This window comes from Falco punctatus, assembly GCF_963210335.1.
Source record: "Falco punctatus genome assembly, chromosome: 4".
Lineage (NCBI taxonomy): Eukaryota > Metazoa > Chordata > Aves > Falconiformes > Falconidae > Falco > Falco punctatus.
The window spans coordinates 44946182-44965852 of NC_137583.1; the positions used below are offsets into that span (position 1 = coordinate 44946182).

The following is a 19671-nucleotide window of genomic DNA, read 5'->3' on the forward strand; positions in this document are numbered from 1 at the left end:
GGAGCGGCGCGCGGGGGCCGATGGGATATGGAGTCCGCCCCGCCGCCGCCGCCGCGCGGGCCGCTGGGAGGCGTCTGCGCCCCTGAGGCGCTGACGGGAAATGGCAGGGGCGCGCGGCCTCATGGGAGTTGTAGTCTGTCCGCCCGCCAGCGCCGCGCTGTGTCGTGGGGGCTGGGGAAGGAGCTTGGCGACGGACAACCCCCTCCCTCCCCGCAGCGAGCCAGTTCAACCCCCGCAGCCGGCCCTCGCTGCCGCGGGAGGCGCGTGGAGGGAGGCTGACAGGCCCCCACCGCCGGACTACATCTCCCAGAGGCCTTTGCGGCAGAGCCGCCCGGCACCGCCCGCCCCGCCAGCTGCGGTGCATCGTGGGACGGCAGCTCCAAAATGGACAACGCCAGGGATGCGCCAGGTACGGCCGCTCCTGCCGCCCCCCGGCCCTGCCATCCTCTGCCCCGCCATCCTCTGCCCCCTGCCCCGCGGCCCGGCCCCCGGCTGCAGCGTGGGGCAGGGGGGGTGGCTCGGTGGTCTCTCTGCCGCTGTGTGGGCAGCCAACCGCCCCCGGAGAGGCCGGGGGAAGGCTGAGGGGGGGCGGGGTGTGCGTCTGGGATAGGGTCGTGACATCCCCCTCAGCGTTCGTTTTCATCCCCCCCTTTTCCCATAGGGAAGGCGAGCCGGTGGTTTGGGGTCGCACAGTCTAAATCGGCCAAGACGAACGTGAATATTCTTCACCAAGAGGAACTGATAGCGCAGAAAAAGAGAGAGATCGAGGCCAGGCTGGAGCAGCAAGCGAGGCAGAATTACCTGAGCATACAGCAGCTGCCTCTCTTCGGAGAGTACGTGTGAATTGCGGTGCTTTTAGATGGGAGCTTTCCTGGTGGAAAACGGGTGTTTGTCACATGCAAGGGAGGAGACGAGCTGTACAAAGCTCTCATGCTCGGAGGCAGATACTGTGAAAATGAAAACTGATAATTGAGGAAAGGTTGGAATAGGATACTTGTGCTTTAATTGATCTAGCCGGGTTTTTCAGATACTAGCGAGAACAGATATGTGTTAACAGCAAATTTTATTTTTAACAGGACGTTATCGCACTTCAGTTTCCTCTTTGTTATCTAGCTTATAATTGTGACTCCTAAGAGTTAGCACAGTTCCCCAGTTAAGTGCTTGCTGGGAGCTTTCAGAAGCAGAGCAGCGTAACAGAGCAAGTAGAAATCCATTTCAACACAGCAGTAAAGCAGCCAGGTGGAGAGCGTGGGTAAATGCTGTAAGCAACAAGCTGAATAGTTCTTGTGCTTTTAAAAACAGGTGCATTCTCAGTGTTAGATGAGATAGTAGTCACTGGCATTTGCCTGTTCTATATAAATGCATGTGAGGGGGCTGGGCAGGATGATGAGTACCATCACCTACTCTTCTTTTTCTATTCAGAGATGACGGTACTGAAAATGAAGCCTGTGTTTCCAACAAGTTTGTTAATGATGGCAGTTTCCTCCAGCAGTTTCTCAAGCTGCAGAAGGAAAAGTCAAGTACTGGTAGGTCGACTTCTGAGCAACAGGAGGCCTTTCTTCTCCTGGTGATACCAGCTTTGTGTGAGCTGCCTCCATGTATGTTCACTTTAGAAACCCTGCTATGAGCTGTTACCAGTATGAGTAAGTTCTAAAGCAGTGATGACCCCTTTAAATTTGGATTAAAGTCTGTCTTCAAGATGCGATATGGCAGTTTGTCCTCTTCCCCTCTATAGGTGCTGTTAAAAACAAGCATCTCTCTTGTAGCTTGATCTTGCTTTGTAAAAAAACCCAAAAAAACACACCACAGCTTTCATTTAATTTCATTATGCAGCTTTCACCAGTCAGTGTCTTTAACTTACTCTGAAAATAACAGCCTGTTGCAGCTGTATTACTGCCTGAGTTGTTATTTGTAACGTTCTGATATTAAACCAGTAAGGATGTGCAGGAATTATTTTCCCCTCATTCTTTTCTAAGAACCTCCCCCAAGTTCTACTAATAACTCGGCAAACACTTCTGCACCAAATGTTGGGAAGAAACCTATGCTGTTTGGGAAGCGCCCCGGTCAGGTCCTGAGCAGCATGCTGCACCAAGCGAAGAACTACTCCCATTTCAAACAGACCCCAGTCGTTAACCGCCTCAGTGTGTTTCAGTCGCCAGATGAAGATGAGGAGGAAGATTATGAGCAGTGGTTGGAAATTAAAGGTAAATGACGCCTTGTACTACATCATTTGTTTTGGGGTGCAGGTCCACTTATCCTAGTGATAGCAGTTGAGTGAGGGAGCAGGATTCCCTTAGTACTTTTCCTCAGTGGAGGGTGGGTTGGTTGGTTTGTTTTCTTATGCTGTGAATTTATGTTCTTTGCACGGTTCCCATGTGCAGACTTCTGCATTGTGAAATATAAATGACACTGGTTAATGCTGGTGGACTCCTCCAAAGCCAGCTTCAGCAGAAAAGCTGAGGGTTGAACAGTCAGATATTATTGATCCAGCCCGAGCTCAGTACCAGAGATGAGTGACTTGCCGTGGTTAGACCAGATCTGTTTTGTGCCTAGGAAGATTCATTTTCTCCGAGTTACCAAGGCGAGTGCTTGACTGGTCTATAAGTCTCTGTGAAAATGAAAAAAAAAAAAAAAAAAAGAAAGAAGAAATATGTTCTGCTCTTAACGGAGCTCGATTGTTTGCCAATGATAAGAATTCTGCTTTTGTACGACTGAAATGTAATAGGCCTAGTGCCAAGTCCTCTAGAAAATACATAGATAGCATGCTTGTATTTAAAATGGAAGTTTAGTTTTTTAAATTCTAGAAAGTGAAAAGGCCTCAGTTTGGGAGTGGCTGTGTAGGGGGGAAAATTGCATGCGTTAATAAACTTGCATAAAATAATAAATGTAAAAAGATTACGTTAGGCATGGAACTATGATTAGGTAAAATCAAAGTTCCTGCCTCTTTCCAAAGTTTCATTAGACAATCAGAAAATCTCACCTCTAGGTCCTGACTACTTTAAGTAGGCTAGAAAATCAATGAAGAATATTGCAGCACTTAAATAACCAAGTTCATCTGGATAACTTAGGCTAGGAAGCCAGAAGGCAAATTTGTTTAATAATCGGAACTTCATGCGCACGTATTAATCAAGTGTAAAATTAGATTGCAATTGCTAAATAAGTCACACTAAGCTTTGTGTCAATTATTTCATTATATGTTTACAAATGCATGTCTAGCTATTTCTGGTGGGGTTTACAAAAGCATAATCTTAGCAAGTCTGAATTTCGGTGTCAGATGCACTGCAGGAATGTAAGAAATAGCCACTGGCTGCAGAGAGCAAAGACCCTTAATGGGTCTTGTGGACCCTTAATTTAAAGATTGTGTGTTTGAATCTAGTCTAGAGCAGTGTGGCTGACATTGCTGCTGTGTGCTCTTTGTTCACTGCTCTACCAAAAATACCGTTGTCTAGACAAATGCCTGTGTTTAGTTCCCACTGATTGTGTCCTGCATCAGCTCTGTAATTGCTGTCAGCATTAGTGTGTTTCTTTCTTGGCACAGAAGCCAAAACACAGGTTCATGGAGACTGAGCTCCTACAACTGATAGGATTCCCTCCAGGCAAGGGTTGAGACATGGGCATATGCTGGTAGGAAGAGCTATATGCTCCAGCTACACAATCCGTCTCTGCTGGCTGGGTACAGCATAGTGTCTTGGGAACTGGAATCTGTAATCTTTAGTGAGTGATGTAGTTGTTAAAACCAAGTTCCTGTTCCTCCCCATTGTGTTTTCTAGGGAGTGGAATTGTCAGAAGCAAATTGTGTTGCGATTGAAGTTGCACCCTAAACTGTGGCGATCCGAATCTTAGGCTTTTTCTCATAGGAAAAGCGTAGACAAATTACTAATCTCCTACTAGGGGAGCGCAGAGGCTGACCGTAACCTAGGGATTGTAATTTGTACAGCTGTGTAAGACTGGATCCCCCATTTCATCCTTTTTCTTCCCATTCCCATTCTACTTTTGTCTGCCGCCATGGTTCTTAGAAGTAATGTACCTGTTGCCTGTTTGGTGTGTGAGTTGAACCCCAGTACTGACAGCCTGCTTAAAGTTTTACCCCCAGAGGATGCGGAGACCCGACAAGTGGTGGAAAAGCTGGCTAGGTTCGTGGCTGAAGGGGGACCAGAATTAGAGAAGGTCGCTATGGAAGACTACAAGGATAACCCAGCTTTTTCGTAAGTGTGGTGCTAACTCTTGTCTTCCAAAGCAGAATGCTGTCTCTTTGTTGGAGAAAAACATCAGCCTCGTGTATATAGTTCTCATGGATGTGTTTGGTTTAATTATCATTTGGTGGATTTGAGCTTTGTTACGAGTTAATTGTTTTATAGCTGGGGAAGCTGAGGCAGAAAGTGATACTGTGATGGTGCTGAGGATGCAGATGAGCTAGAGTCAGGAATACAGCCCGGGTGGTCCGGCTGCCTGTACAACATCTAGCACGTGGGGACGGACTCTGTCTCGGGTCTGGTTCTGTCCCCTCTGCTGCTGACATGCTGCGTGGCTGTGGACAGAGGATTCCCTCCTATATCAGAAAAGGCTGTTACCTGTTTCCCTTCAAGACACAAAAAATTTGGATGCAAGTCCTTAGATTAATGCTGCATGTATTTATACATGCTGAAGGCTTTATAATGCACGTTTTCCTTAGATTAAAGCTGAGTGTATTTATATATGCTGAAGGCTTTATAATGCACATTTTAAGTGCATTTCTGTGTAATTTTATCTGTTTTGTATTATTTGGTTTTGAGCTGTTTATATCCCAGAGTATCAACGTTTGTGTAGTTGTTGCTGATGCCCTTTTTTCCTCCATCTCCACCCTAGGTTTTTGCATGATAAGAACAGCAGAGAATTCCTTTACTACAGAAAGAAAGTGGCAGAGATAAGAAAAGAGAATCAAAGTTCTCAGGCATCCTCTTCTCAGAAAGGTAATTAAGGCCGGGATCTGGAGAATATGAATTGCAGAGGTTAAATTTGACTACTTCGCTCTCTAACTGCTTGTTAGGTCTGTTCTGGAAACAGTTGGAGTGGGTATTTGGCTGTCGATCTGCTGCCTGTAAATAAAATTTCAAAATGGAAGGAAATGGTGATCAAGCATCACCATGATGATGTCAGACACTTGTGCCAAAAATGGCTGTTGCCCGAGCCCACAGCATGCTGTACCATGCTCTGTGTAAAGGGCTCTTGAAAGAGATTTTCCTTGTATTTCTCCAAAATACTTAACAAGGTGAACTAAAATGATGCTTCACTGTGTGTGTTTTGGAAAGTGTTTCAGCCCTGAACGTGCATTTAGGAAAAGTGCTTTTTCTCAGATGTTCTTATTTGATTTGTTATAAATGAAAATGGGATTTTTGTTTGTCGAACATAATCCCCATTTCTGCTGCCGTTTCCTTATCTGAATTTTCTATTTTCTGCTTGGGACACAAATCCTTGCAAGTAAGGGACTGTGTTTTCAGGTGGGAAAACAACAGAAGTGGATGATCAGCCAACAGACAGGTGGTGTGAGCAGTGGAATCTGGTTAACTGTGTTGACAGAAATTACTTAGTGGGTGAAGTGTGGTGTGTGGGCCAGGCATTTATCACTTTTAGTCCAGCCTGTTACAGGCCTGCCGTGTGGCCCTGGCAAATCCCTCAGCCTCTCTGTGTCATCTTCCTTTTCTGTGGAAAGGAGTCTTAATGCAATTTAGCTGTCATGCTGATGCGTTAACAGCTCAAACAAATCATGGTTTAATAGTCTGTGGGCTGAAAGAGCTTATTACCAATATCAACTAACTGATACAACAGTTTGGAAGCTAAGCAGTATTATCCATACTTTACAGGTGTGGAATATTGAGGCAAGGAAAGGTTATGACTTGGCCATGGCTTATAATCATGTCTTCTGCCTCCTGGTCCTGTGCCAGCACACTGGAGTACTGGCACTGGTACTGTGCAGGTAGCAAATGTCATATAAGGCTGTCATGGCTAAATAATGTATTTGCCTGGCTCCTTATAAACATCAAATATGCTTGAAATATTAACGATCCGAGCCTTCTCTGTGCCTTTGGACAAAGGCTGCAGTAGCCACCTCTTCCAGGTGAGGATTGGGACTGTTCCATGGAGAGTTTCCTCAGTCCTACAACCCTCCCCTAAAGCGGCTGGCAGATGGGTAGTGACAGTAGGTACAAGTGGGATTACGGTGCATTATTAGTTGGCCACTTTTTCCTAAGGCTTTCCCATTGCTCCTGGGGACTTCAGTGGCAAAGTCTTTAACTAGAGATAATTGCGAGGGCTGAGGTGTAACCCTATGGAAAAGCGCCTGACACAGGGAAGAAACAGCCTTCCTCTGCAGCAGAGACAGACAAGGGACCATCTTTGAAGACAAAAGCTGACTTGTCTGTTAATCTGCTCTGATCTAGCTCCTGGCGCAGAGGAAGCTGATGCGTGAATGGGCAGGCCTCTGGTTACTGTGTTGTTGTACAGCCTTTATGCAATATCATGTTTTTGTGATATAAACTCTGATGACTGTTGATGTGTAACATTTCTAAAAATTAAACTCGACCTTTTGCCCTTATTCTGCTCTTGGGGTTCTTAGAACAGATAGGCTTTGACTGTTGCTTGTGTGAGTTGGGCCCAGTACTGACAGCCTGCTTAAAGTTTCACCCCCAGACGACGAAGAGACAAAGAACTCTGCTGAGAAACTGGCCAGGTTCATAGCAGACGGGGGTCCCGAGGTGGAAGCTATTGCCTTGCAGAACAACAGAGAGAACCATGCTTTCAGGTAAAGGAAGAAACCTGCTGCTGAGTGTAAGGGCGGGGGGCTTGTGTGGGTCTTGTCTTTTTGGGTTTTTTTTAAAGGGGAAATGATAGATAAGCATGTGATAAGTTACAAGGATAGTGCACTCCTATAGCAGCGATACCTTCACATTCTCAAGCTTTAAAGCGAGGCACAGAGGGAGAGAAATCTGTTTGCTTTCCCGCAAATTAATTTATGACTTCCACCCCTCTTCACCTTTCTCTTGCAATGTACTAGCATAATTCTAACCTTTATACTTCTCCCTATAGCTGTGTTCTGGTGTGGGCCCCCATCCACCACTCATACTGTTGCTGTCCAATTAATTTTCTGGCTTGCTCTTTACACAGCATCTTCGCTAACGTACAGGTAGCACTCCTTCACCATTAGCTCCCCCCTTGGAATATCGTTTTCAGCCTTTCAGATGTGAATTGTTCTCTTCAGTGCTCACTGACAGCTGTTTAATGCCTCCCTTTGGTCTCATCCATGTTACATTTTTCTGCTCTTACAAACAATTTGGTGCGTTCCTTGGAAGTGAAGTGGGGCTCAGCAAGCCTTTTTTTGTGGCTGATACTTTGGTATTTTATTGGCTGCCTTCTGGACCCCTGGGGTACTCCCCTTGTGTTGTGAATTACATCAGACAGATGTGCTAATACCTGAGCTGTTTCATTATTTACTTTAAAACACCGCTGTGATCCCACCTGAGCATGGTCAAGTAAAACAGTATCTCCTCTGTTAGGATTTCATCATGTTTGCTGTAAGGAGGGCCCCATCCTGCCCTCTGCTAGGTCCTGAAGCAATCCTTAATGCTGTTACTCAAACGGAGGGGTGCAAGACCACGTTTAGTGAATTTTAAAGTACGTCAGAGAGCTGTTTGTGTTTGTCTGTGCATGTTGTGCAGCAATAGATGGGAAAGGCCTGTTAGCCCTTATGTTTTCATGTGGGAGCTGGAACTATCCTGAGGAGAAGTTACGCCAAATGTTAAACTTGTCCTTTAAAAAGGGAAGACTGTAGAGAATTTAGGAGTAGACAGCGTTCCTGTGTGAAGTATTTAAAAGATAACTTGTTTGTAAGAAACATGGCACTATTGATTTTATTTTTTGCGTAGCTGCTAGATGGAGGATTGTTCATGTTCTTCCCACAGAGACTTAAGGAGTTTTATTTTACCCGAAAGGTCAGAGATGCCTATTTCTGGAAGGGGTAGCAAATAAAGCAATGTTTTTCATGTGTGAGGGAACAGAAGGAGGAGTCATGGTGTAATTAAGCAGACTGGTAATGTCAACGCTTCTAGCTTGGATAGAGAGCTTGGGAGCAGTTTCTTTAGGCAGTGGTTTGGCATTCCCATTGGTAAGACTGGAATGTTTGTTTTCTTTAATGAACTGAAACTCGATGTGTTGTGGAGCCCTGGCAGTTTTTCCAAACGTTTCTGGAAGGCAGGTGAATTCTGGGGGAGGACCTTGCATTTCCACATATGTAACATGATCCTTTTTGGTACTGTGTGTTTATTTGGCCCCCAAAATAGCTGTGGTTTGCTCATGAATGGGAAATACACTTTCTGATCCCGCAGGCTTGCAGCCTACCTTGCAAAAGCACGCAGAGCCCTGCATTGCGTGCACGTACACACAGGATGGTGCTGGAGAGCAGGGAAGTGTGTGGGAAGGCTAGTGGTGCAAGAGCATTGCAGGAAAGAAAAGCCCTGACCAAGCTGAGCTATATCCAACCCCTGCATATGGCTGTTACGTCTAAACTTACTTCTTTCTTTTTTTTTTTTCTTTATAGGTTTTTATATGAGCCAAACAGCAAAGGCTACAAGTATTACCGGCAGAAACTGGAGGAGTTCCGTAAGGCCAAAAGCAGCACTGCGTGTGCCCCCTTGCCTGTAGAGTCCAGTCTGAAAAGGAAGACCAGTCCTGAGGCATTGCCATCACCTTTGTGCTTACCATCTTTGCCTTTGCCCCTGCCCTCACCTTTGCCTTTGCCCCTGCCCCTGCCTGTTCCCTCGCCCTCGCCTTTGCCCTTGCCTGTTCCTTCACCCTCGCCCCTGTCCTTGCCTGTGCCGCTGCCCTTGCCCTTGCCTGTTCCCTCGCCTTTGCCCTTGCCCGTTCCCTCGTCCTTGCCCTCATCCTCATCCGTGCCCTCGCCTTCACCATCCTCTACAACTCCACCCGATCAGACAGCTACAACTCCTGCTGCAACAACTACTACAGCTACTGCTACAGGCACTACTAAAAAGAAGCGGAAGAGCAGGTGGGGGCCAGAGGAGGACAAGGTTGAATTGCCCCTCCCACAGCTTGTCCAACAGCTGGATTCTCCCTCCCCTCTTTCAGGTTAGTGGGTCCGTGTGTTGTGCTGAGTAACTGGTTTTCCTGGGGAGTGCATTCTGCCTTAGCACAGCAGGCTTTGCAAGCAGAAAACCCAGTGAGGCTTATCTCCTGTTGTAATCTCCATGGTTGCCAGCCCTCTATCTTTCAGCTAGGTCTAGCAGCTAACTCTCCCCTGTGTGGAAACCCAGATAAACCACTTTATCTCACTGACACCAGGGATTGGATCTTATCGTTCTCCAGCTATCTCAAAACCCCTGCTGTGCTATAGCTCATTACAGCCTCAGCCTCTCTGCTGTTTAGGGCTATTTCACTTCAGGAAGAGAGTCTGTCAGAAAACAAGTATCAAAGGCTGAACTGTGCTTATTCCCCATGGAAGGGTAAAATCCTTGGGCAGCACTTCCGTCTCACCCTAGCTGATCAGAAGGCTAAATGGGAATAGCTGTTCCCCGAGTGCTGGTGGACACAAGTTTAACTTCCCGTTCCAATTTCTACCCATTTCAGTTCATTGGATTACAGATGGAGTTCACGGTCCTCATCCAGCATTGAGGCTCTTGCTCCTGTTACCTCACCTGCCAAGTTCATCCAGGGGGTGCAGCTCTCTTCAAGTGCTGGAAGATAATTCTTCCAATTTGGACACTTCAAAGGAGCTCTCGGAGGTTGAACTCCGGTGGCCCATCTGTGCATGTGCAGATAGGTAATGAGGCAGGCAGCTGGAGGTGCATACAAAAATCGAGGCACTCGAGGACAACAGGTGAAAGCAGACATTTAAGATGACATCTTTGAATCCTTTGCCCAGTGAGTGTGGTATGGGGAAAGGATGCAAAAAGGAGAACGAGAAGACACAAGGCAGTCGGTGTTGGCAAACAGAATTAGTAGTACAAGGCTAGAGTCACAGGAAAAGTACCAAGTACCGGTCTGAATAAGGACCTTTTTCAAAAGGCAGTAGCGGAACAGATGAAGTGGGACAAGTAAGACAAAACAAGCTATAATTCTCTGAGTTACAGGGTGAGACCACAGCTAATTCTCAGCCCTTGGTCAGCCTGTACAATTCATTGCTCCAGCAGGTGGATCTTTGCTTTGGCTGGGTTTTAGAGGAGATAATTGCTCAGCCATTAATAGCTTTGATTGTTAGGCTTGGGTAAGATGTAGGGTTGGCTGTGGTGTCTGTTGATTCTGCAGAGATCAGGAAGGAAGGAAGGAAGGACTCTGTCTCCTAATCCAGCGCTTCAAATGTAGATGAAGAGAAGTTCCTACGTAATTCTGTCTTCTGATCACAGCTCTATACAGAAGTCTTGGCTATACCTCTCCTGTGTACAGGACAAAATACCAACCTGGATGGCTTAGTCGTTTGACCTTGAGTTGCTGCTCATAGTAAGGCAGAAATCGGATGTGAAAGTCTTCCCTGATTTTGTACCTCTAGAGTAATTTTTGCTTCTTGCAGACAGTAGTGACACTTTGATGACGAAGCTGGGCAGGCGCTATCAAAACAAGCATCAGACTCTGTCTTAATACCCCCTGCTGAAATCTCCCCTGGCTTTTAGCCTCCCCTTAATTAGACAGGGATATGCTTGTTGTGTTCATGCTCACTTTCTGCACAGCTTTGTGTCAAGTAGAAGAAAGGAGGCTGTAGCGAGAGGTGCGGGTCAGTTTCTTCTCCCAAGTAACAAGCAACAGAACAAGAGGAAACGGCTTCAAGTTGCATCAGGGGAGGTTTAGATCGGATATTAGGAAAAATTTCTTTACCAAAAGGGTTGTCAAGCACTGGAACAGGCTGCCCAGGGCAGTGGTTGAGCCACCACCCCTGGAGGTACTTAGAAGATGTGTAGACGTGGTGCTTAGGGTTTAGTGGTGGATTTGGCAGTGCTGCGTTAACGGTTGGACCCGACGATCTTAAAGGTCTTTTCCAGCCTAAACAATTCTATGACTGTAAAAGAACAGCAAACAATTTGTCAAGTATAACAAATCAAATGTTAATGCACTGTTAATGCTCTGCAGGGGGAAGGATTTTTCTTTTTATTGGTTCAGATAGCCTAATCCCTTTCAGAATTAAGATCTTCAACCTGACAGGTGAAGAGAATTCCAAATTACAGCCCTGGTCCTGCGGAAGGTTAGAGTTGCACAGTGTGCTTTGGTTCCCTAAATATCTACATCTTAGTCCTTTATCCTCAGCAATTGTTTTGGATTTAGTAGAGGACTGTTCTGATTCTTTTCCTATGTACTCTTAGTAATAAATCAGTATCGTGGAGAGGAGAAAGTGTAGCCCTTCTGGACAGAAAAAAGGCTCCTCTGCAACATACTGATATTGAAACACTTATAACTGCGTATGTACTGCAGGGACTAATATATCTGAAAAGCTGAACAGCACAAAGATACTGTGATTAGTGAACTCTGTGGACTAATGGGAAATTACAGGGTGTCATTAGAGTTTTCTGAAACCTGATACTGGATTGGTTTGAGTCTGATTACTTTTAATTGAGTAAGATCTTCAGACTCTGAAGCAAAAAATCAGGCATTTCTGTACTGGGATTTCTCCTGTTGTCCTTAAAGGACATTCACTTCCCTTGTAACAAGCTCTTATTCAGGCATGTGGGAAACAGATAAACCTTCAGGTAGTCTTCTGCCAATGCTGCAGATAGACTGCACCATTAACCCTGTAGGCAAAGCTGATGTCATTCGAGGAAAAAAAATGTATTTTTCCCAGGCCTGCTGAGCATGGGACTGAGAAGCGACTCCTTATCTTTTGCATAGTGTTTGCCTGTGCTAGGTATAAGGAACTTAAAAATTTTGCCTATTTTTATGCAAATTCATTGACTGATTTATTTTCTGAGTAGACTTTCCTATCTTCAGAAGTGGGCTTGGGGTGGAGCTTTGCTTTTTCTGTCAACTTTGCCTGTATTGTGATACTTTGGGCCAAACCTACAAAAATATCTCCCAGCGCTAAATTTTTGCAGTGGTTTTTCAGCATGTCTCAGCATAAAGTCTGCAAGGTACCAGAGCAGTCAGACAAACCAGATGTAGTTTTAGCACAAGAAGGAGCAGTGGCATATGCTTTCTGGGAAGTAAAAGAAGATGCTAGGCTCTCACCTTTCTCCTTTAAGGTGGTTATATATGCTGGCAAGCCACCAGCTCGCGGGGCCTCTAGAGCCATGCCTGGCTCTTAGCCTGAGTGTTTATGCAATTCAGAACTAAGCCAAAAAGCTGCTGACCTCTGTGAAGGGCAGAGAGTCTTCCTCGGTGCATTCAGAGAAAGCTTTCCCGTGCCCTGAGACAGGAGGTGAAACTTTGACTGGGGCTGATGCTGAAGTGCCCCGGTCTCACGTAACGTTTGGGGCCAGATCCTTCTTTATGTGCAATAGGCGTAGTGTGCTCATCCAGACTGTTTCCGAATCTCAGTGCTCTCAGAGACAGAAATTGGGCTGTTTATCAATGATAGATAGGTTTGTTTTTCTATTTGTTCTTATTTCTTGGGAGCTGCAAGTGCGTATCCTAGCACCAAGCCTAGCGTAACACGGCTTCTTGCTTCTCTCCTCTTGGAAAACCTCTTGCAGTGTTTTACATAACTCTTCCTGCAGAGTTGACTCCCGGCTCTGGTGTGAATGTGCAGAGGCTGTAGCTGTGCGAGGGAGGGTGGATGCGCTGTTTTATGTTCTCCTTGGGAGGCAGGAGTTAAGGAAGCTGCTTTCCAATCCTGGAGTGCTCAGCCAAAAGCATGTGGGAAAGGAGGCGAGATGAGTGCTCAGATCAATTGCCCTGAGTTCGAATAAGAGGAAGGGAGAAGATGACCCCTGGGGCCTAATTAGCATGCTGTGTAGACATTTGGTGTCATGAACAATGATGCTATTATTATCGGGCTTCATAATTAATAGATAATGAATAATTAATGAAGCATCATTTAACTGTAGTCTGGCCTTACATTCAAATGTAGGGTTTTGCAGTCATTAGGAAGAAATCCTTTTCCTTGTATTGAAAAATGCAACACGCTTTCAGGTGCGCTTTCAGGTGCGGTTGTGTGTCTTCTTTTAATCCCTTAAATATTTAACTGTTGAGGTCTTGGCTCTGAGGTGCTTTAGAGAGGAGCTGCCAGCCCTGCTAGATATATATGCACCAAGTTTGCAAGGCAGTCTCTATTGTAAATCTCTGCTTTGCAGCCCCAGCAGTGCTTCAATTACTTACTTTCGTGGTACAGCAATTACAAGTAGGTTTCCTTTTCCCCCCCCCCCCCCTTGCCTTTAGCTTGCCCTTTGAACTCAGAGTGCCATACGGTCGTTTGAAATGAGTAAGTGTCCTGCCCAGATAATGTTGATATCTAATTTCAGGGTTTATCTGATAAAACTGCAAAAATCACTTGGAAGGAGGAGTTTCCAAAAGGGGATGCTGCAGAAAAAGGAGGATACGTCAATGTGATTGTCAAGCAGAGACTTCAGATGCCCCCTCTTTGAAAGCAGAGGCAACATCCCTGGCAATGCTGCTCTTGAGCCTGTAGATTAGAAACTAAAATCTCCTTGGGGAATGGCAACTTCCAAAAGCAGCATAATGCTCATGTCTTTATTCTAATGTGGTCATTTGCTTTTCATTTTGAATGAAGTTGCTGTTTACATAGTAATCAGCAGACACTTACGTGCACAGATTGGACAATATGCTGACAGGCTCAGATCTGCTTGTGACTCAACTCTGAATAATTAAGTATCGCTCTTTGCAACGGCTGGGGTTCACGAGGAAGCCTTATGAGGAGAATTAATCTTAAGGAGGAATGATGTTTAAAGCGTGGCATAGCAGACTGCTGTGCAGCGTGACCTCTGAGGATGTGAGACATGGTTCGCAGGTCTGCTGATGTGATGCGAGCAGAGCCTTGGGCCAGGGTGGGGGAATACTCTGAGGTGGCAGGCGAAGGAGCTGTGTGACCCAGTGGCTTTCCTGCTCCTATGGTTCCAAAGTCCTACCAGGCGGTTGTTCTTTCCTGAAGTGCTTGTCTCAATACTGGAACCATGACATGAGTGTCAGACTTTGTGTGGGGATCTTGCGATATGGGTTCGCTGGTCTGAGCAACTGTCTCAGTTTTTTGAAAGTCTTTTAACATGTGCTTGTTACAGTTCAGGACCTGAAGGGTCTTGGTTATGAAAAAGGGAAACCGGTTGGTTTGGTGGGTGTGACGGAGCTCTCCGAAGCCCAGAAGAAACAGCTGAAGGAGCAGCAGGAGGTAATGCCCTGAAATGATTTCCCAATTCATACTGTGTTGCAGCAATGGCTGGGTTAGATGGGAAAATGGAGGTGGAGGTAGCAAAGAAACTTTCCCAGTGTCCCAGAGCACAAATCTCTAGGATTTGTGCTGAATACCGAAGAATCATGTGACGCTGCAGTCAGCAGAAATATTAGAGGACTTTGGGGAATATGAATTAAGCCAGCCAATTGCTGTCCTACCAAACTAAACCCCAAAATCTATAAGGTCTGTTGTGTCACGCCTGCAGCTGTTTATGTATTGCTCCAGCAGTGAGAAGGTGAGCGGATACCTGCTGGCTTTGGAGGAAGGAGAGCAGAATTGGCTTTTGCCAGAACGTGAGGGTGATCTAAAGTGTGTGTGTATGATCAGATGGCAGCAGTCCCCAGTGTTGATATCGAGTTGCCTGTGTCGAAGGAGCCAGCACATAATGCTCCTGTTTGATCTGAGAAGCGAGAGGCTCGGATCAAGCAATGGCGCTGCCTGCTGGGATTTGTAGTTGTCGTAACCTGCGTTCTGCGTGGCAGCTGGGGCGGGTGCGGGCTCTGGTGCTGAGCTCTGCGTGCCTCTGGCAGACCCTGCCGCCACCCAGCGTGTTGTCTTACTGTGCGCGCTGCTGCATCTCTTCCCCTAGATGCAGCAGATGTACGACATGATCATGAAGCACAAGCGAGCCATGCAGGAGATGCAGATGATGTGGGAAAAGGCAATTCAGCAGCACCAACACGGCTATGACAGCGACGAAGAGGTGGACAGTGAGCTGGGGACGTGGGAGCACCAGCTTCGGCGCATGGAGATGGACAAGACGCGAGGTGTGTAGGGAGCTGCCACCAAATGTCTCGCTCGCTCTGTGGTGGTACGGAGGCCTCCAGAGGGACATGTCTTGAGATCGTGGTGTTGGCGTGGGAGTTGCAGGGTCGCTTTTCACTGCTCTGTGCTGTGGCTTCCCTGCCTGTTGAGTGGAGATAATGACCAGCTGTTGCTGGAGGCTTTGTGCTTCACAAAACCCTCTGAAATTCCAAGTCAAAGAACACTACCTTACTGCTGTTTTCTCTCATCTATGTCCTGGGCAGAGTGGGCTGAGCAGCTGACCCAGATGGGCAGAGGGAAACATTTCATCGGAGACTTCCTTCCACCTGACGAGCTGGAGAAATTCATGGAGACATTCAAGGCATTGAAGGTGAAATAGGCTCCGCAGGGCAGCGGCGGTGTTTCAGGCTTGCCCCGTAGCCATGAGGGCAAGGTCTCGGGCATGCTTGGCCCTTGTTTGCGGCAGGGAGCCACCTTGCACCCTTCAAGTATTCCTGCCCTTACACTGGGAGCTGCGTTACTTTGGGAGGAAACAAGGGGTTAGTAGTTTGCTCTTTGCAGAGCAACGGCTGTAGCAAATTAAAGAACACACGGTTAGGATGGTATTTGGGAGTTAGCTGAAACTTACAGACCAGCCTCTCAGGCTACCCACGGTTGTCTGCCGGTCCTGTTTTGGCTGAGTGGTTGCTGATGCCAAGCAAGGACAAATTGAATTTTTATCCAGATGATTGCAGTAAAGTGAAAATACAGAGCCTACAAAAAGCTTATGCAAAGCACTTCAATACCTGCCAATTCTTCCTAAACTGTAGAAGTTCTTGATGCTGGCACAACGCTTATAATGTTTCCATGTAACCAGCATGGAGTCTGACATTCCCTGGAGATCCCGGCTTAAATAAGAACTGTATCTGAAGCTTGATCCAGTGAGCAACTTTAAATTCAGGAGCTAAATATTTCTTAGCTTAATCTCACAGTAGCATTCCCTGCTTCTTGCAGATTATGCTATAGGGTCATGCAGTGCTTTGTCATTTACCCGTTTTCTTCTCTGTGGTGGTGCAGAACTGGAATCCCAAGAAATGGTGCTTAGTTGTTGTTTGCCAGAACCATCCTGACTTTTGAGTAGCTGAAGCTGATTTTCCCCTCCTCTGGCCCACAAAGATAGGTGCATATAAAAAAAATAACCAACGCTACTTTTTGTGTCTCCGCAGGAAGGACGTGAGCCAGATTATTCTGAATACAAAGAGTTCAAATTGACTGTGGAAAACATAGGTTATCAAATGCTAATGAAGATGGGCTGGAAGGAAGGCGAGGGACTTGGCTCGGATGGACAGGGGATTAAAAACCCAGTCAGCAAGTAAGCAGAGTTCTTCTACTATTGATTTAGTCCTTTCATCTTGGGCTGATAATTGATGCTCCTACCTTAGCCTACTGGAAGCAGCTGCAACGAGTGGGACTGTAATTCATCACTTGAACAGAATATGGAATCCTCACAGCAAAGGAGAAAAATGGTTTCTGATTTCTTTGGGGTTCCCTCCCCTCAAGGCCTGGGTTTGGTACTTTATCTCAGGCAAGAGGTATGATCTGAGACGAGAGTATTTTGTTTATAAATCTCAGTTTGCATAGTGCCTTCTTCTGAGAGGTGTCTTCTCCCCCGTTTCCCCATCTTGAAAATGAAGATGATACTTGTCTGCACCTCACCTCTCCAAGGGCGTGCGAGGATTAAGTCATGTCTTTGAAGTCATAAATTTATTTAAGTATTAAAGAGCATGCCTTTTGCATCTTTAGCGCTGTTGGTGCCTGCTAGCTAGTCCCTGGTGTAATAGGTGATTTATTGAAGAGGGTGAAAGGCAATTACCAATATTTGCTACTGCTAGACCTGTGTTTGAAGGGTGTTGCAGTCCAGGTGAGAGAGCTTTGTGTGCGATCATGCAACTGTCCTGACATCACTTTTCTTGCACAGAAGTTTTTCTGATTTGATTGCGCTTTGTATATAATAAAGCTTTCTGAGAGTTCTATCCCAAAATAGATGAGCATCTCTTTTTAGGTGGATCATCTGTTGGTAACATATGCTGAACTTCAAAACCAAATATTGGGGGATAGGAAATACTCTGAATTGTTATTTAGCATTAGATCCTTTTAGAAATAACAATTGTTTATTTACTGCACAATAGAAAGTAGCTGTACAAAGCACTTCTGCTCCTCCCGCACAAGAAGATCTCTCTGGCAACATGATTATTAGTTCAGAGAAGTCCTGTAATAAAAGAGTGTTGTAATCAAAGTGGCATGGCTTACAAACAACAGCAGGGAGGCGGTTTCTGTCCATCGCAGGCTTGAACAAGGGTTGTGATTTGCCTGGGCTCTACCACCTCTCATGTTCTTGGAATTGCCAAGAAGGTGCTACTGCAGATGGAAAGGAATTGCTTCCACTTTTGGACTGTTCTGGAGTGAAGGAACGGGAGGCAGGTGTGGTGTTTAGTGGTGCTGCGTGCCTCCAGGTGGTGAGGTACAGATCAACACGCTGGGTTGCCAAAGGTTTCTCTGCCAGTCAGAGCACTGTTCAGTGGGGAGGCATCCAAAGCAGACGGTATTTCTGTTCCAGATGTAAAAGGTTAAGCAAATATATGTTGACACTACTGCTTCCATCTAGCAATAGCAGCGTCATTGATTTAGAAGGGCAGTGTGGAAAGGTGGCAAATGCAATAAGCTGCTCGGTATTAGCTGTCTGTCTTGATGCAGCACGCTCTGTGTGATGATGCCCGGTGCTCCCTGATGGAGCTTTGATGACAAGAGGCGGCAGGTATTTCTGGTGAAGAGGAAGGTGACCTGTCACATCTGCTTACCTTGGAAGCTTTGTTCCCTCTTTCCAAACAGGGGAACTACTGCTGTGGATGGGGCTGGTTTTGGCATTGATCGTCCTGCCGAGCTAACGAAGGAGGATGATGAGTACGAGGCATTCCGTAAACGGATGATGCTCGCCTACCGCTTCCGACCAAATCCATTGGTAAGGTGGTCCCAAAACTAGAGCAGACACGGTGACAAATCCATTGAGGCTTCCGTGCGTATCTTGTAAGGGTGGGAGTGTTTCTAGTGCTTAGCCAAGAGAGCAAATGCTGTGAAAGTTTCTTCTGGATTCTGTTCTTATGCTGAATCAAATTATCACTACCAAAATGTCCATGGATGCACAGTTTTGCTTGCTGTGATTTTTTTTATATATATACAAAAGCCCCTGGGTTTAGTTCTATCTGGTGCAAACCAAGTATAAGCGATGAACACGAAGCGGATGGGCTGCCTGTGAATCTATGTTTTATTTTGAATAATTGTTTTTCTGGTTGCAAAACGCTTGGAAGCTTGCATTTGCCTGCCTCTTGCATTCACCATGCCAGCACACCTAGAAAGCTACATTTGTAATTTTTGATGGGCAAACCTCCGATTTCACTGTCAGAAATGTCACTTTTCAGTGGCTTTTTCAGATAATTGAGCTCAGATGCTCATTGTTCTGTGAAGACAGCAATTTTTATTAATTTTCTTTTGTTATTCCCCACAGAACAATCCACGACGACCTTACTACTGAGAATGTTTTTGGGACGACGTATTTTCAAAACAATTGTACTTTTACTGTGAAATGTTACGAAACTGCATTATCATTCTCTTATTTGCTAATATTGTAAAACTTACTGAAGTCATAATACCATCTTTCACCCAGAAGAGAGGCCTGCAAGCCCACTCACTGCACACTCGAGTGTCATGACAACGGTGTCGTAACAAGGCCTGGGTGGTGATCAGAGAGAAAAGCAGAGCAGGTGAGAACAGAGATCTTCACACCGTGCCCTGCTGACAGCAGAAGGGTAGCACCAAAGATACCAATAGAAATAGTTCAGGGACTCCATTTGTGTTTAGCTCAGTGCCATGTTATGAGGAATGCGTTCTTTTTTGGTGTAACAGCAGATCCTCTGTTGTTCAGATACGCAGCTTTTGCTGCTCTGGGTTTGGTTTGGGTTTTTTTTTTGTTTGGGTTTTCTGTTGTGGTTTTTTTTTTTTTTAATTGCAAATATAACAAGGGACTGTCTCTGACCCAGCTTTTGGGGCTATTGTTCAGTCAGGCTATTGTTCCTTGAAGAACTGGGTTTTGATGCTGTCATGAAGCCAGAAGGTACAGTCTGACCTTCAACTGACATTGCAAAACCAGTGCCTGGTTGTTTTACCTCTGGCCTGTGGAAGCCGAGGCGTGGATCAGTGTGGAGCGTGGCTGCAAGGGTTGAGGGGCACAGGGCGAGTTCATTCAGCGTCAGAGGTGAGAGCCTCCTGGTTTTTCGAACACTAAAGTTCACACCCAGCTTCCCAGCAAAACGAGAGACTTTCCAACACTTTGTGTGGATTGGGGATGCCGAAGAACCAAGCCTTCAAACACAGTTTGTCAAAGGCCATTTGGATTTTATTGTCGTAAGCAACCCCTCTACAAACACAGATTTTCTTTGTGCAGTCTGTAAATAAAATAAAACTCATTTGTTCCTTAGTTTTAATCACTGAATTTTTGG

The 19671-nt window shown here is 45.9% G+C and overlaps 1 protein-coding gene across 2 annotated transcripts; it reads left to right on the top strand.

Annotated features, from left to right (window-relative positions):
* Nucleotides 1-85: 85 nt before the first annotated feature.
* On the top strand, nt 86-19649 carry SUGP1 (SURP and G-patch domain containing 1). 2 transcript variants are annotated; one of them, XM_080384005.1, is made up of 14 exons: nt 86-409; nt 631-833; nt 1423-1526; nt 1977-2204; nt 4082-4205; nt 4846-4949; nt 6655-6778; nt 8570-9117; nt 14205-14311; nt 14964-15141; nt 15403-15509; nt 16345-16490; nt 18008-18137; nt 18681-19649. In XM_080384005.1, exons 1-14 carry the CDS (start codon nt 101-103, stop codon nt 18705-18707), a joined length of 2439 nt encoding a protein of 812 aa, XP_080240131.1. In that variant the 5' UTR covers nt 86-100; the 3' UTR covers nt 18708-19649. The 2 variants fall into 2 exon arrangements, with proteins under 2 accessions (XP_080240131.1, XP_080240132.1); XM_080384006.1 differs by having other exon boundaries at nt 315-409; nt 662-833.
* The last annotated feature ends 22 nt before the right edge of the window (nt 19650-19671 follow it).

Coding starts and splice junctions, on each gene's coding strand:
- SUGP1 (XM_080384005.1), top strand. CDS start 101: ATGGCAGGGGCGCGCGGCCTCATGGGAGTTGTAGTCTGTCCGCCCGCC. Junction 9,118..14,204: donor TTCTCCCTCCCCTCTTTCAG/GTTAGTGGGTCC, acceptor TGCTTGTTACAG/TTCAGGACCTGAAGGGTCTT. Junction 14,312..14,963: donor AGCTGAAGGAGCAGCAGGAG/GTAATGCCCTGA, acceptor CTCTTCCCCTAG/ATGCAGCAGATGTACGACAT.